At 25.5% G+C, this 18360-nt stretch overlaps 1 protein-coding gene across 2 annotated transcripts; it reads right to left on the bottom strand.

Annotated features, from left to right (window-relative positions):
- Positions 1-74: 74 nt before the first annotated feature.
- Lmanii (Lysosomal alpha-mannosidase II) lies at positions 75-18154 on the bottom strand. 2 transcript variants are annotated; one of them, XM_083039453.1, is made up of 17 exons: positions 17909-18154; positions 16963-17065; positions 16775-16856; positions 16340-16525; positions 15810-16015; positions 15436-15572; positions 14383-14516; positions 13345-13558; positions 13054-13250; positions 12685-12887; positions 12125-12324; positions 11494-11707; positions 11275-11392; positions 10588-10864; positions 10066-10320; positions 9668-9817; positions 75-467 (listed from the first exon to the last, which is right to left on the bottom strand). In XM_083039453.1, exons 1-17 carry the CDS (start codon positions 18032-18034, stop codon positions 237-239), a joined length of 3033 nt encoding a protein of 1010 aa, XP_082895579.1. In that variant the 5' UTR covers positions 18035-18154; the 3' UTR covers positions 75-236. The 2 variants fall into 2 exon arrangements, with proteins under 2 accessions (XP_082895579.1, XP_082895578.1); XM_083039452.1 differs by lacking the exon at positions 14383-14516 and adding an exon at positions 14734-14867 and having other exon boundaries at positions 17909-18153.
- Positions 18155-18360: the final 206 nt, after the last annotated feature.

Genomic DNA, 18360 nt, shown 5'->3' with positions numbered 1-18360 from the left:
TCTTCTTTGGGATATTTTAATTTCAATTTATTTAATAATACATGACATAAAGAAACAATAACACGCGCGCTTTGTAATATTCTAGTCATGGTATATATTCTAGGAAAAATATAAAAAATAATATAGTTTTTTTATGTTATATAATTATTTTGTATAATAATAATTTTATATAGTATAGAAAAGATGATTTTATAAGAACGCTGTTCTTATAAGAAAAAAGAATATTCACTGAAAAATTAAAGAGGTTTTCGATCCACTTTAAGAATAAATGTTCTTATTTCCATCGGTTTCAAGAGAATATTGATTACATCGTCATGAACCTGCACAGGTTGTATGTTCTCTTCTTTATCTAGAATAATATCATTCGTCTCTGGTTCCCATTTCATACGATCATTTTCGCTTAATAGCTGATTAGCGCCTAACGTTGTTTCTTGGATCGATTGAATCGAGAAAGTTGAGAATAGATCCTGTAAATCCAATAATTAAAACAATTATTTTATTAATCTTTTCTTATATAAAAAAAATCTTTTTCAAGCTACACGAATTTTCAGAGTATGTAGCCTAATTATTATATATATATATATATATATATGTATACACATACATATTCATATATATATATACATAATGTATATATATATAAATGTGTATATAAATGTATATGTATATATATAAATGTGTACATAAATGTATATATATTTACTCAGACGATTTTTCGGACATATTAAAAGACATTTATTGCCGCACTATCGACACTACCTCTTTGCAAATTATATTCTCCTATTAACGCAGATAATTTTTCGAATATATTTATTGCCGCACTATCGACACTACCTCTTTGCAAATTATATTCTCCTATTAACGCAGATAATTTTTCGAATATATTTATTGCCGCACTATCGACACTACCTCTTTGCAAAATATGTTCGCCTATTAACTCAGACGATTTTTCGGACATATTAAAAGACATTTATTGCCGCACTATCGACACTACCTCTTTGCAAATTATATTCCCCTATTAACTCAGACGATTTTTCGGACATAAATTACACATATTACTGCAGAGATAGTGCAGTCTGTTCTATAGTTATACATATATATGTATATATTTTTTTACATTATTGCTTTATATTATTTGTTATATATTTTTACATTATTATTATTTTATATATTTTATACATTATTTAAACAGATAAAAATATAAATAATTAAAATAATTAAAAAATAATGTAAAGAATATTTATATTATTTTTTTTCGAAAAAGTAAATGTTTGTGCAATTAAATTATAGAACATTCTATATATAATTATAAAGTTTTTAACAAGATGATCTTGGAAATAATATAATTGATATGCTTAAAATAATCTAAATACAAATGCAATAAAAATATAAATGAGTACATACATATTCATATATATGCATAAACATAAATGTACATACATATTCATATATATGCATAATCATAAATGTACATACATATTCATATATATGCATAAACATTTATGTACATACATATTCATATATATACACATAAACATAAATGTACATACATATTCATACAGATTCATATGATAATGACAACGTTCATAGTGATACATATTGTATTTTTTATTATTATGAATTTTTAATTTACGAGTATCATCAATTTGTAAAAATTATTAAGCATTATTTAATAAATTTAATTTAATTTAAAACAGGTTATGTATCCCATATGGGCCACATGTCTCTTAAGACGTTCGAAAAATCATACGAGTTAATAGGAGAACATATTTTGCAAAGAGGTAGTGCAGCAATAAATGTCTTAATATTCCCGAAAAATCATCTGAGTTAATAGGAATACATGTTATGCAAAGAAGTTAATCGAAGTAACGTCGGTAATGAAGGTTGGTAAATTATCGACGGCGAGGTATTATCGATAAATTAGCAACGTTTATTACCGACAAAACTTCGAACAACCTCTTTGCATAATATGTATTCCTATTAACTCAGACGATTTTTCGGACCTGAAAAGACAATTGCTACACTATACCTCTTCGCAAAATATGTTCCTCTATTAACTCAGACGATTTTTCGAGAGCAATAAGAAACATATATTATTGCTCGTTAACTATTTATCTCTTCGCAAAATATAATCTATTAATTTAGATTAATTATCGAAGATATTAAAAGACTCGTATTATTGCACGTTAATTGCATTAATAATTATCTGTAATATTTATCTGTAAATTAATTTTAAAAAATATATGAAAACTGATTTTTCTCGCGGATTCTGCCACTGAATAAGCGCAAAAGTCCTGAGATTATAAATCAAATAAATAAATAAAAATCGCTAATCGATAAGCCGTTAAATAAAAAATAGAATTAGTAAGAAATTAGTAGAATTAGTGATGTTTTATTATTATTAAATGTATATTTTTCTGTTTTCAGTACAATTTATTGTGATCACGATCTTGCATAAATAAAAATAAATTAAATTATATATTACAATTAAAAAATGTAAATAATAAAAAAAAATAATAGATATATATATTTATATTATAAATAAAATATAAAATACATTATTATATTATTTTTTACGTATTATTAATCAATAATAATTTTAATAAATCGTGCATTGGATTTCTCGCGCATGCCCGTGGAATTTATATTACATATTCATATATGTACATAAATGTACATAATCATAAATGTACATACATATTCATATATGTGCATAAACATAAATGTACATACATATTCATATATGTGCATAAACATAAATGTACATACATATTCATATATGTGCATAAACATAAATGTACATACATATTCATATATGTGCATAATCATAAATGTACATACATATTCATATATGTGCATAAACATAAATGTACATACATATTCATATATGTGCATAAACATAAATGTACATACATATTCATATATGTGCATAAACATAAATGTACATACATATTCATATATGTGCATAAACATAAATGTACATACATATTCATATATGTGCATAAACATAAATGTACATACATATTCATATATGTGCATAAACATAAATGTACATACATATTCATATATGTGCATAAACATAAATGTACATACATATTCATATATGTGCATAAACATAAATGTACATACATATTCATATATGTGCATAAACATAAATGTACATACATATTCATATATATGCATAAACATAAATGTACATACATATTCATATATATGCATAAACATAAATGTACATACATATTCATATATATGCATAAACATAAATGTACATACATATTCATATATATGCATAAACATAAATGTACATACATATTCATATATATGCATAAACATAAATGTACATACATATTCATATATATGCATAATCATAAATGTACATACATATTCATATATATGCATAATCATAAATGTACATACATATTCATATATATGCATAATCATAAATGTACATACATATTCATATATATGCATAAACATAAATGTACATACATATTCATATATATGCATAAACATAAATGTACATACATATTCATATATATGCATAAACATAAATGTACATACATATTCATATATATGCATAAACATAAATGTACATACATATTCATATATATGCATAATCATAAATGTACATACATATTCATATATATGCATAATCATAAATGTACATACATATTCATATATATGCATAATCATAAATGTACATACATATTCATATATATGCATAAACATAAATGTACATACATATTCATATATATGCATAATCATAAATGTACATACATATTCATATATATGCATAAACATAAATGTACATACATATTCATATATATGCATAATCATAAATGTACATACATATTCATATATATGCATAATCATAAATGTACATACATATTCATATATATGCATAAACATAAATGTACATACATATTCATATATATGCATAAACATAAATGTACATACATATTCATATATATGCATAAACATAAATGTACATACATATTCATATATATGCATAAACATAAATGTACATACATATTCATATATATGCATAAACATAAATGTACATACATATTCATATATATGCATAAACATAAATGTACATACATATTCATATATATGCATAAACATAAATGTACATACATATTCATATATATGCATAAACATAAATGTACATACATATTCATATATATGCATAAACATAAATGTACATACATATTCATATATATGCATAAACATAAATGTACATACATATTCATATATATGCATAAACATAAATGTACATACATATTCATATATATGCATAAACATAAATGTACATACATATTCATATATATGCATAATCATAAATGTACATACATATTCATATATATGCATAAACATAAATGTACATACATATTCATATATATGCATAAACATAAATGTACATACATATTCATATATATGCATAAACATAAATGTACATACATATTCATATATATGCATAAACATAAATGTACATACATATTCATATATATGCATAAACATAAATGTACATACATATTCATATATATGCATAAACATAAATGTACATACATATTCATATATATGCATAAACATAAATGTACATACATATTCATATATATGCATAAACATAAATGTACATACATATTCATATATATGCATAAACATAAATGTACATACATATTCATATATATGCATAAACATAAATGTACATACATATTCATATATATGCATAAACATAAATGTACATACATATTCATATATATGCATAAACATAAATGTACATACATATTCATATATATGCATAAACATAAATGTACATACATATTCATATATATGCATAAACATAAATGTACATACATATTCATATATATGCATAAACATAAATGTACATACATATTCATATATATGCATAAACATAAATGTACATACATATTCATATATATGCATAAACATAAATGTACATACATATTCATATATATGCATAAACATAAATGTACATACATATTCATATATATGCATAAACATAAATGTACATACATATTCATATATATGCATAAACATAAATGTACATACATATTCATATATATGCATAATCATAAATGTACATACATATTCATATATATGCATAAACATAAATGTACATACATATTCATATATATGCATAAACATAAATGTACATACATATTCATATATATGCATAATCATAAATGTACATACATATTCATATATATGCATAATCATAAATGTACATACATATTCATATATATGCATAATCATAAATGTACATACATATTCATATATATGCATAATCATAAATGTACATACATATTCATATATATGCATAAACATAAATGTACATACATATTCATATATATGCATAAACATAAATGTACATACATATTCATATATATGCATAAACATAAATGTACATACATATTCATATATATGCATAAACATAAATGTACATACATATTCATATATATGCATAAACATAAATGTACATACATATTCATATATATGCATAATCATAAATGTACATACATATTCATATATATGCATAATCATAAATGTACATACATATTCATATATATGCATAATCATAAATGTACATACATATTCATATATATGCATAAACATAAATGTACATACATATTCATATATATGCATAAACATAAATGTACATACATATTCATATATATGCATAAACATAAATGTACATACATATTCATATATATGCATAAACATAAATGTACATACATATTCATATATATGCATAAACATAAATGTACATACATATTCATATATATGCATAAACATAAATGTACATACATATTCATATATATGCATAATCATAAATGTACATACATATTCATATATATGCATAATCATAAATGTACATACATATTCATATATATGCATAATCATAAATGTACATACATATTCATATATATGCATAATCATAAATGTACATACATATTCATATATATGCATAAACATAAATGTACATACATATTCATATATATGCATAAACATAAATGTACATACATATTCATATATATGCATAATCATAAATGTACATACATATTCATATATATGCATAATCATAAATGTACATACATATTCATATATATGCATAAACATAAATGTACATACATATTCATATATATGCATAAACATAAATGTACATACATATTCATATATATGCATAAACATAAATGTACATACATATTCATATATATGCATAAACATAAATGTACATACATATTCATATATATGCATAAACATAAATGTACATACATATTCATATATATGCATAAACATAAATGTACATACATATTCATATATATGCATAAACATAAATGTACATACATATTCATATATATGCATAAACATAAATGTACATACATATTCATATATATGCATAAACATAAATGTACATACATATTCATATATATGCATAATCATAAATGTACATACATATTCATATATATGCATAATCATAAATGTACATACATATTCATATATATGCATAATCATAAATGTACATACATATTCATATATATGCATAATCATAAATGTACATACATATTCATATATATGCATAATCATAAATGTACATACATATTCATATATATGCATAATCATAAATGTACATACATATTCATATATATGCATAATCATAAATGTACATACATATTCATATATATGCATAATCATAAATGTACATACATATTCATATATATGCATAATCATAAATGTACATACATATTCATATATATGCATAAACATAAATGTACATACATATTCATATATATGCATAAACATAAATGTACATACATATTCATATATATGCATAAACATAAATGTACATACATATTCATATATATGCATAAACATAAATGTACATACATATTCATATATATGCATAAACATAAATGTACATACATATTCATATATATGCATAAACATAAATGTACATACATATTCATATATATGCATAATCATAAATGTACATACATATTCATATATATGCATAAACATAAATGTACATACATATTCATATATATGCATAATCATAAATGTACATACATATTCATATATATGCATAAACATAAATGTACATACATATTCATATATATGCATAAACATAAATGTACATACATATTCATATATATGCATAAACATAAATGTACATACATATTCATATATATGCATAAACATAAATGTACATACATATTCATATATATGCATAATCATAAATGTACATACATATTCATATATATGCATAATCATAAATGTACATACATATTCATATATATGCATAAACATAAATGTACATACATATTCATATATATGCATAAACATAAATGTACATACATATTCATATATATGCATAAACATAAATGTACATACATATTCATATATATGCATAAACATAAATGTACATACATATTCATATATATGCATAAACATAAATGTACATACATATTCATATATATGCATAAACATAAATGTACATACATATTCATATATATGCATAAACATAAATGTACATACATATTCATATATATGCATAAACATAAATGTACATACATATTCATATATATGCATAAACATAAATGTACATACATATTCATATATATGCATAAACATAAATGTACATACATATTCATATATATGCATAAACATAAATGTACATACATATTCATATATATGCATAAACATAAATGTACATACATATTCATATATATGCATAAACATAAATGTACATACATATTCATATATATGCATAAACATAAATGTACATACATATTCATATATATGCATAAACATAAATGTACATACATATTCATATATATGCATAAACATAAATGTACATACATATTCATATATATGCATAAACATAAATGTACATACATATTCATATATATGCATAAACATAAATGTACATACATATTCATATATATGCATAAACATAAATGTACATACATATTCATATATATGCATAAACATAAATGTACATACATATTCATATATATGCATAATCATAAATGTACATACATATTCATATATATGCATAAACATAAATGTACATACATATTCATATATATGCATAAACATAAATGTACATACATATTCATATATATGCATAAACATAAATGTACATACATATTCATATATATGCATAAACATAAATGTACATACATATTCATATATATGCATAAACATAAATGTACATACATATTCATATATATGCATAATCATAAATGTACATACATATTCATATATATGCATAATCATAAATGTACATACATATTCATATATATGCATAATCATAAATGTACATACATATTCATATATATGCATAAACATAAATGTACATACATATTCATATATATGCATAAACATAAATGTACATACATATTCATATATATGCATAAACATAAATGTACATACATATTCATATATATGCATAAACATAAATGTACATACATATTCATATATATGCATAAACATTAATGTACATACATATTCATATATATGCATAAACATAAATGTACATACATATTCATATATATGCATAAACATTAATGTACATACATATTCATATATATGCATAAACATTAATGTACATACATATTCATATATATGCATAAACATAAATGTACATACATATTCATATATATGCATAAACATAAATGTACATACATATTCATATATATGCATAAACATTAATGTACATACATATTCATATATATGCATAAACATTAATGTACATACATATTCATATATATGCATAAACATTAATGTACATACATATTCATATATATATATACATATTCATAAACAAATCATATTCATATGGTAAGGCTGATTAAAACGAGCAATTCATAATTAATTACAATATTATTATAATTTTAGATATAAAACGATACACATTCTTAATTTAGAAATATAATAAGTCAACGATACAAAGTTTTAATTTAGATATAAACGTTTCGAACTATACAAAGTCTTCTTCAGTAAATTTCAAAATTCAGTTTCTATGCGTTACAATAAATAGTCCATATTAAAATCAAAGATAAAAGCAGACCGCTGCAGATATGACCTCAAACGTACATACACGAGAATGATTATAAGAGGCTTCTAAAATTGACTCAAATTACACCACAACATTAAGTAATTACATATCTGCAGCGGTCTGCTTTTATCTTTGATTTTAATATGGACTATTTATTGTAACGCATAGAAACTGAATTTTGAAATTTACTGAAGAAGACTTTGTATAGTTCGAAACGTTTATATCTAAATTAAAACTTTGTATCGTTGACTTATTATATTTCTAAATTAAGAATGTGTATCGTTTTATATCTAAAATTATAATAATATTGTAATTAATTATGAATTGCTCGTTTTAATCGGCCTTACCATATGAATATGATTTGTTTATAGACACTCGAGCGTTAATAATTTAATATATTTTTTACATATTCATATATACATATTCATATAAATACATATATATACATATTCATATAAATACATATATATACATATTCATATATATACATATATATAAAATCAACGCCTATTATAATCTATTATATTAGCTGCAATAATAAAATACACAATGAAAGATATTCAATATATAAAAATAGAAACACACCTGGATGTTAACTTCCACCGGTTGAGACAATTGTTGAGTCTCACCGACCTCAAAGATATGCTCCAACCTCAGCAGGATCGTATCATCTTTCCATGGCTCTAAGGTAAGAATATGCACATTTGACGGTAATGCCTTAGTAAGACCCGAGAACTGCAAAATAAGTGTTAACTAATAAAAGTCACGTCAGAATCGCATTTGCTTATGAAGTAATTTATAACTCGTGTAATAAATCTTGGTAAATTTTTCGTTATTATATGATTATATGAATGAAATTATATGATTATATGAATGAAAGAATTATTTGTGAATCCTATAAAAAGTATTGGTCAATTTGTTACGTTTGTATTGCGCAAATTATATTTTTCAAGATACAAATTAGAGAGTAAGAATATACATACGAAAGTTTTGATGTCAGCACATATTTTTGCGATATTATTCGAGTTAACATTGGCCAAAAAATCCCCTAAGATCCAAGGATGTAGAGCCAATTTGAGGGCAAGTTCCTTTTCTTTCAATACGAATGCATCCACATTTTTCACTTTACCTCCAAAGAGATAATGCGTGCCTCTTACTACTAAACCTTCGCCAAACGCAGTTTCATTCAACGCTTCCTCCACGCCGAATGCATCATCCTTGAGAAGTCTTCGATGAATCTAGAAACGCATGCATTCTTGCTTGAAATATGTTACATATTTTAAAATATTTATCATGCTATGCAGTGTGAAACAGTAAGTCTATATAATTTGTTTACTTTAAAAATTAAGTTTAGAGTCTATAGAAAAAGTTTATAAGGGGTATATTTAAAATATTTTAAATCTAAATCTACTAATAATATTATAAATAATTATATACATTAATCTTATACTAATTTAAATTTTATCAATCACAAAAATTAATCAGTTAAATTTGAACATATTTACCATCAATTCAACGGTGCCATCCTGCAAGCTACTTCCGCCCTGAGCACGATCATTCAGGACACTTAACTTTAATTGTTTCTCTTCGTCCTTGATTGAGATTTTACTAGTCACCGGATAATAATTCCCAGATATCGGTTCCTTCAAATCCAAATCCCACGTTGGTCGATAATTTCTCACACGCTTTAACATTTCTCTCCCGTTGCTATCTGTGTAAAATACGTTGTTCGTTTTCAAGTTGCTTGAGTATCTCGTGACGATTTCTTTGCCAATCTTATCCCTGAAGATAATTTACAGTATTATATAATCAACCTTTGAACATTTATTCAAGCAAAATCTATTTTTTTTTAAATAATGCTTTTTTATAAAAATATAATAAAGAATATATTATAATAGAGAGAGAGAAACTATAATATTAAAAATTATATAGAAAATAATTATAAAACCAGAAAAAATTGCAAAAATTTGCTAATTAAATTTTAAAATAATAATGTATCATAAAAATTAAAATAATAATGTTTTAAATAATATACGTTATGTACTTTAAACTTGATTAATATTTTTTGACAGTTATCAGCTGTTTCTGTCAAAAAATATTTTTTTAAAAATATTCTTTTTTAATATAAAACCGAAGAATGGCGCGTGCTTGTTCTAGTATACTAAATTAGATACAATAGAAACTAATAATACTTTGCAGGTATCGGGCCAATGAGCCAATCAAATTCAATGTGCTCTTCTTCTGGATAAATTCGAACTACTTGACTGACCCACTCGTTTATCGTGTGGTGAAGTTCTTCCACGACAGGACCTGTGAAAAAGAGAAAGTAAAAATTTTTAATATAATACGAAATAATATATTTAATATAAAAAATGCATTTTTACGAGTTGAATGAATTCTGTATGCAATACCTTTGTGAATTTTGTACGATCCAGTGTATGCAAAATTTCTGGCTGATGCTTCTTTAGGTCTAAAGATATATGCGCCGGATGATCTATTAGCGAACACTTTATTATTACCTTCGGCTCCTTCATAGAAATGGAAAGACTGTACGAGGTCCATGTCTTTCTGTTTGTTCCAGTGTATCATTAAGTTACCGTTGTTATTAATGGATATATTATACAACTGAAATTTGCACGAAAAATTGTGTCAAATTATTTTCAAAGTAATTATATTATTACTCTTATATTTTGTTTCCTAACTTTGCACCATCAATTAAAAAACTGAGTTTGTTCTGGGATCAATTAATAATTAAATATGTGTTTATTTTATCTGGCTATAAACTATTTTACACATATTTATCAATTGTGTGTCTATCAATATACAATGTTATATAATTATGTCAGAATAATGTTTATCATATATATCTAATATATTTTAATATCTAATATATTTTTAATGTTAATTATCATCATATTAATAACTGTAATTAATCAGTTTTTATTTAACTTACAGCGCAAGAAAATAACTTTAATAATTTACATTATTTTAATTGATATTTAATGATCCACATTTATATATTTATATATACTTATTATTTACCTCGCTACTTATAAATTCCGCTGGTTCGGATTGTTCTATTATTTCCTCGTGCGAATTTTTGACGATGACATAGAGCTTCAGACCGAGGGCAGGAATGTCTGCTGCGCGGAAAACAATCTCATTTACAGCATTGCTCAGTCTTCCTGGGATTTTCTGTACTCTATCAGGAATCGGAACTATCTGGGTTACTGGAAACACTCCTGTTCAATCCCATAAAAGTGCAAAAAAAAAAAAAAAAAAAAACAATAAAAATTATTAATATATTCCACTTATGTTTCTAAGATATACTATTGATTTTTCGTTATAACTGTTACTCTATTATTTATCTAACAATAAGATAATAAATTGAATTAATGTAGAAATATTATACAAAATTGAGTAACTGATAATACAGATAATATTCTTTATATTCAGATGAAAAGGTATTTTACATATTTTGTTTGATTATAATATGTGTACGCAAATATATGTGTGATTCATATATATAATTATATATATATTAATATAATATTATTTTGATATTTTCCATATTTCTCTTTCTATCTTAATGTAATACGTACCGTCATTCAACGATAGAACCGAATAAGAATTTTCTTTAACAGGAAGACGAACATAAGTTGAGACAAGTCTACTCAGAGGATTGTACACTGCAACCGTAAATATGTCATTTTCCTCGGAAAATGCGCACGAGCTAATGTTCAGCTCCAAACATGTGAAAATCTTGAAAGACGGTGTCGAGCTATTCGCCATTCCCGACCATTTCCTGTTTCACCAATATTAGTAAAATTGACTTTTGTATGATATAGTGTGATAGAGATATGTACATAATGTTATATGTATAATGTATGTAAAAATAATTTATAATTTTCGACGTTAAGAACTAAAATTAAAATTAAGGTAAGAATACTTCCCGCAGAGACTTTACTTACCCTATAGCCTCAGAGATCATTTCTCCGGCGTGAGACATACTCTTGTACAATAAACGCGCATAATCATTTGCGACTAATTGCTTCTCAGTGCCGGTAACTGCATCATGATGCTGCATCACTCCCATCGCTTCGCGAAAGTGTTCCAAGTGTTCATCATGATTCTTCAAGTTCGTCAGAGCGACGAGCTGTTTGCTTGTCTAGAAACAAATAATCTACCTGTCATATCTTGCAAACGCAATATGTAGATAGTCTGAATATTTAATTGAATTATAATTTCTGACTGAATTTTACCTGCAACAAGTTATTTCCCATACGCTCGAAGTACTTCGAAGTTGGTCTCGATGAGAAGTAGCCAGTCCAGTAAGAATTAGGATCGCTCGCATACGGGAAGAAATCATCGCTCTTGGTGGGCCATTGAAGTTTCTTGTCGTTCAGGGCTTTTAAGTAACACGAGGGTGTCGAATAAATCACGTTGATTCTCGAACCATTGCGCTGATTTGTATATCTGAAAAAATTATACAAGAAATCATGTTAGAATATATGTTGATATATCGGGATATTATTTTCACTTATAATTAATTGTGCAATCCTTTGAAAACAAAAATTGTTGCATTACCTTATAAAATTTTTATTCTAGTATTGACAAAACTAAAATTGTAGTCTCACACACACAGAAATATGATTAATTTAACAAATGAATTAAAAAAACAAAATTCTATCCTTAATTTTAATCCTCATAAATTTTGTTAAGCATTTAAGATCATGGAATGTCTTTAAGATAACATTAAAAGAAATTGATTAAAATTGAAAGATTGATACAAAATTATTTTAATCATTTAAAGCTTTATGTACGTACGTGCTCTTTATTTGTTATATTTTACCATCAACTCCACTAATAATTTTTATACCATAATTTTTCAAAAGATCCTATAGTACTTGTTGAGAGTTAAAATTAAATATCTTATTAAGAGACATTTAAGAAACATTGACAAAGAGATTTCTCGTATCTCACCTGTTACACGATGAATTTTTTAACTTCAGGAGGACTTCTGAGATCTTCGTCGATCCCATACATTTTGAAATTATTTATTATTTTTTTTGCTTTTTTAATTATGAACTGCTAGATATACCTATGTCTATCGTATAAACAAAACTTTATTTATATAAAAAAAATTAATATTTTAATATTTATATCATTTATTTGCTTATATTAATTATAGATAACTATACAAACTTGATTCAAATGTAATAAAATCTATGCTCGCGATAAGAATGTGTCAAATGACCCCAGAAATCAAAGTCGATCTTTGCGGATTAATTGTAACTTACTTGATCAGCTTGTCCAAATTATTGAACCACATGTCAGCCTGTTGATAGTTAAAGTCATCTCCCATGGTAAGGATAATGTGATTAGTTCTGTAGGCACGTGCTTGAATTTGCGCATACGTCAGGAAAAGGTCCACCTGCATATAGCGCATAAATTTTACTTACCGTAAATGAAGACGATGTTTCATATTCGCGCCGTAAAACCCATTTTCCATCCCTTCGTTTCTCCCTAGCGATATCGTCTTTGCAAGATAATAATGCCGCTTTTCTGCGAGTTCGCAAACATCACATTTCGAACAGACGTGTACGAATTGTGCGTATATATATAAAATTGTAAATTTTGGGCATTAATACCTTATCAGCTTATCCAGATTCGTGAAGTACATTTCCGCGTGCTGATAAGTGAAATCTCCTCCCATCGTCAATATGATATGATTTGTACGGTAATAATTAGCTTGCGTAACCGCGTATCTCAGAAAATCATCGATCTGGCACAAAAATATTATATATACCGCATAGATTATGATTCTCCCACAGAATGAATGTTCTAAACTATTCGTGATTCGACTGATTTTTTTTGTTAATTAATAATTACGATTATTTCAAGTTTTTATATATATTGCTTTTATAGCCTTTGCTACTAAGAAAATCTCGCTGAATAAAAATTTCTGATTTTAATAAATCTTTATCCCTGAGCTAGACGATTCAATAGATAAAATACAATTGCTGTCAGAAAGATTTTAAGAATCGACAATAATCATTTCTCTCGCAGGCAAGTAGAAAAGTCTCGCATTTCCTTCTCTCTTGTAAAAGTTCTTAGTGTAAAAGTTTTATCATTAAAATCATACTTTCAAGTGGGAAATATTTTTTACTAATTGTAAGTATTTATATCATTGTTTTTTTTGTGAATAGCGTTACTTTTTTTTAGAAAGTGTTAACTTATCGAGAATTAATTGCCATAAAACATCGCGTCAGCCTTATCATTTAAAATGATTTACTTGAAATTTAAAATGGTTTGTTATTAGGAATATCGATAATGACCACATTATTACATACCTTTCTACCAATATTGTAATCCGGACTATCGGGGTCATCAATCATTGGCTCATCGTCGCATAGAACATCGAAACAAAATCCTGGTGGTGGACTGTAAGTGTTGTACATTGCAGTCGTGAATAGATTCGCTCGCTGGCCTGAAAACAGTAGTATTAAATTATGTGTTGCAATTTTAGCATGCAAAATTAATTTTTTCTTAACAAAAATATCGAGAAAAATTATTGTTCACTTTGTTTCCAATTTTTATGAATGTACATGTATCTTTGTATCTAAGTTTTAAATTAAGGTTTTACGCTAATTATTAATGTAAAAGAAAACTGCAAAAAAATACAAAAAAATTTTATTTAAAAAATTTAAGTTTTAAAGTGTCTTACCTAAACTCGGACTGCTCTTCCAAATGAATTCCATCGATTTTTCGCGCAGTCTATTACTCTTATCCTGATAATCGATACGACCGAATAACATCCCGTCGAATCCCATCTGCGCGAAGAGGGAAGCCTGTTCTCTGGAATGACCGAACGGATCTATCTGCCATCCTATATGCGGCCTGGCACAGCTTCCGAACGTGTCATTGAGTCGCCTAGGAATTGACAATTAGTTATTAGTACGTAAATAATAACTCTACGTAAAATTTTACGCAGAATATATATTTATATAGAAGACACAAATATTATGTTAATTGTTAACACTAAATTAATCAATTAAAATAAAAATTATAATAGCTTATATGACCAATATATTTATTGGTTTATATTATAAATCGATTGACGAGCGAGAAAAATATCAATACATAGTTTTTAAGCAGTTGAGTGATAAAAATAGTCTTAAAAAAAGATCCGGATTCGATTTAGTCATATTCAAAACTTTTTTCATTTATATATTTGCAATGATCAAAAACACACACCTGAATCCCCATGTAAATTGATCGATCAATGAATGATAGTGAGTACAAGCTTCATCGTTCATGCTCCATGCTCCTCCGATGATTTCCAATCGTCCTTCGTTAATCAACATCTTTACGTCGGCCTGCACTTTTTCGTTTTGTCGTAACCACCATTTCCAGAAGTAAGAAGTCTCCACGTAAATAAATCTGTGAAAGTACGATTGATATGAAATTTATGCCCCTTTTGAAATGTTTTTAATAATATGAGGAGAAATTTGTAAAAATATTAATAAAATATTATAAAGATCTCTTATCATAGAAATAACAGGCCTGATAATATGATTACCTGCGTTGTACTTATCTGATTAACATGTATTAGATGTTACATGAATTTTTATCGCGTCAAAATTTATACTTACATTGACTATTATCAAAGACATTATTTAAAATGATTACCTTCTGTTAGGATCAGCCAGCAAAGCCTTAATAACGCTATCAAGAATGTACTGCACGCCGGCCTTTTGGATCGTAGAGCGACCTTAAAGAAAATAAAGAATTATTAACAAAATATAATGTTCGAAAATATAGAAATTAATTTTTATATTGTCTATATCTTCTCGTTATAATTTTAATTGTTTACTCACTTCCGAAATAATACTGATCCACAGTTTTTAGCCAACCGACATCGTCATGAGTATGTGAAACTATATGAATGTTAAATTTAGACGGATCTACAGCATGACATGCCTGAAATTCATAAAATATATGTTTAGTATACATGCTCGTAGTCACTAAAAAAATGTAATACATTTTACACAAGTTATATTATTTTTATCACTCGAGATAGTATAATTCATTTCCTTCCCCACAACATGCATATCCAAAAGATGTTCAGAAGATATCCCAAAGATATTTTTAGGCGATAAGATATCTTCGGGATATTTTCTGACGTCTTTGGGATATGTATGCTGTGTGGGTTGATTTAAAAAAATGTATTTTAAATAATTTTTTTTAGAAATTATAATTCGCTTCATTGCTTTTCTTATTCTCATTATTGTATCGTGTATCTCATTACTTCCATTATCAATCAATTTGTGCAAAAAGACTCATATCTGCCATTTATTAACTCAATAAGTTTATTAGTTAGTAGCAATAATTTAATTAAATTTTTCAGAATTTGAAATAACAGATCTAAACTTATTTTTTCTAGTTCAAGATTAATATATTTTCAAATTCTTAACAAAATTAATTATTACTGCATTTTAATGCTTTTATTTTGCATTGAATACTGCTCTGTCACAATCGACAGACAGACATGTTGGTTATTTCACCGAAAGTATAGATTTTTTAAGATAAAGTTACTTACGTACTTATGCATTTATTAATAATTTCCTCTAATTTTTGTCATGATAATTGTGACAGAATTTAAATCGCGTGATTCGAGAAAAACAAATAATTATAAATATTTGTAAGCATTAATTAGCGATATCATCTCTACATAATAATAGATGTATTCGTTAACGAGATAGTACGAATGGAGATCTGCGTCGCATTCCTCGTTGCCCCAATTAATAGTTAATTTGCTCGTACCTTATAGCCGCAGTTCTCAGTGATAGTTGGTTCTAATGCGGCTTGTGGTATTCGCGCTGCATCAACGAAGTGTTGCGCGAATAAGAGCGACAGAGGTAAAAGAAGCGGAAATTTGTGCCACAACATAGTTGAAGGACTCTGCTTCCTCCGATACGGAACGTAACTAACTAATGAGATAATTGATGCTGTCGTCTCATACTTATACCGTTGACCAAGCGCGCGTCATTGCGATAATAGTGTGTCCACGACGGATAAAAGCAGACTGATACAGAGTGATGATGGGTACGAATACAAAGGCGTAAGCATCGATTCGATGACCTTAACTAAAGTATTATTTTTTTTAAAGCAGAAAAAAATAATTTCTTCCTTTGAGAAATATCAATATGTTTATGTCGTGTACAATATTCTTTCTGTAGTATTTTTATGTTATAATTAATGATTAAAATATTCGG

The sequence above is a fragment of the Prenolepis imparis genome, unplaced genomic scaffold, assembly GCF_030444845.1.
Source record: "Prenolepis imparis isolate NDT839.2.m4 unplaced genomic scaffold, iyPreImpa1.0 SCAF_5, whole genome shotgun sequence".
NCBI classification, from domain to species: domain Eukaryota; kingdom Metazoa; phylum Arthropoda; class Insecta; order Hymenoptera; family Formicidae; genus Prenolepis; species Prenolepis imparis.
This window is presented reverse-complemented; position numbering and strand designations above follow the sequence as displayed.

Coding starts and splice junctions, on each gene's coding strand:
- Lmanii (XM_083039453.1), bottom strand. CDS start 18,034: ATGTTGTGGCACAAATTTCCGCTTCTTTTACCTCTGTCGCTCTTATTC. Junction 17,066..17,908: donor CTGAGAACTGCGGCTATAAG/GTACGAGCAAAT, acceptor TATGAATTTCAG/GCATGTCATGCTGTAGATCC. Junction 16,016..16,339: donor CAATTTACATGGGGATTCAG/GTGTGTGTTTTT, acceptor GTCAATTCCTAG/GCGACTCAATGACACGTTCG.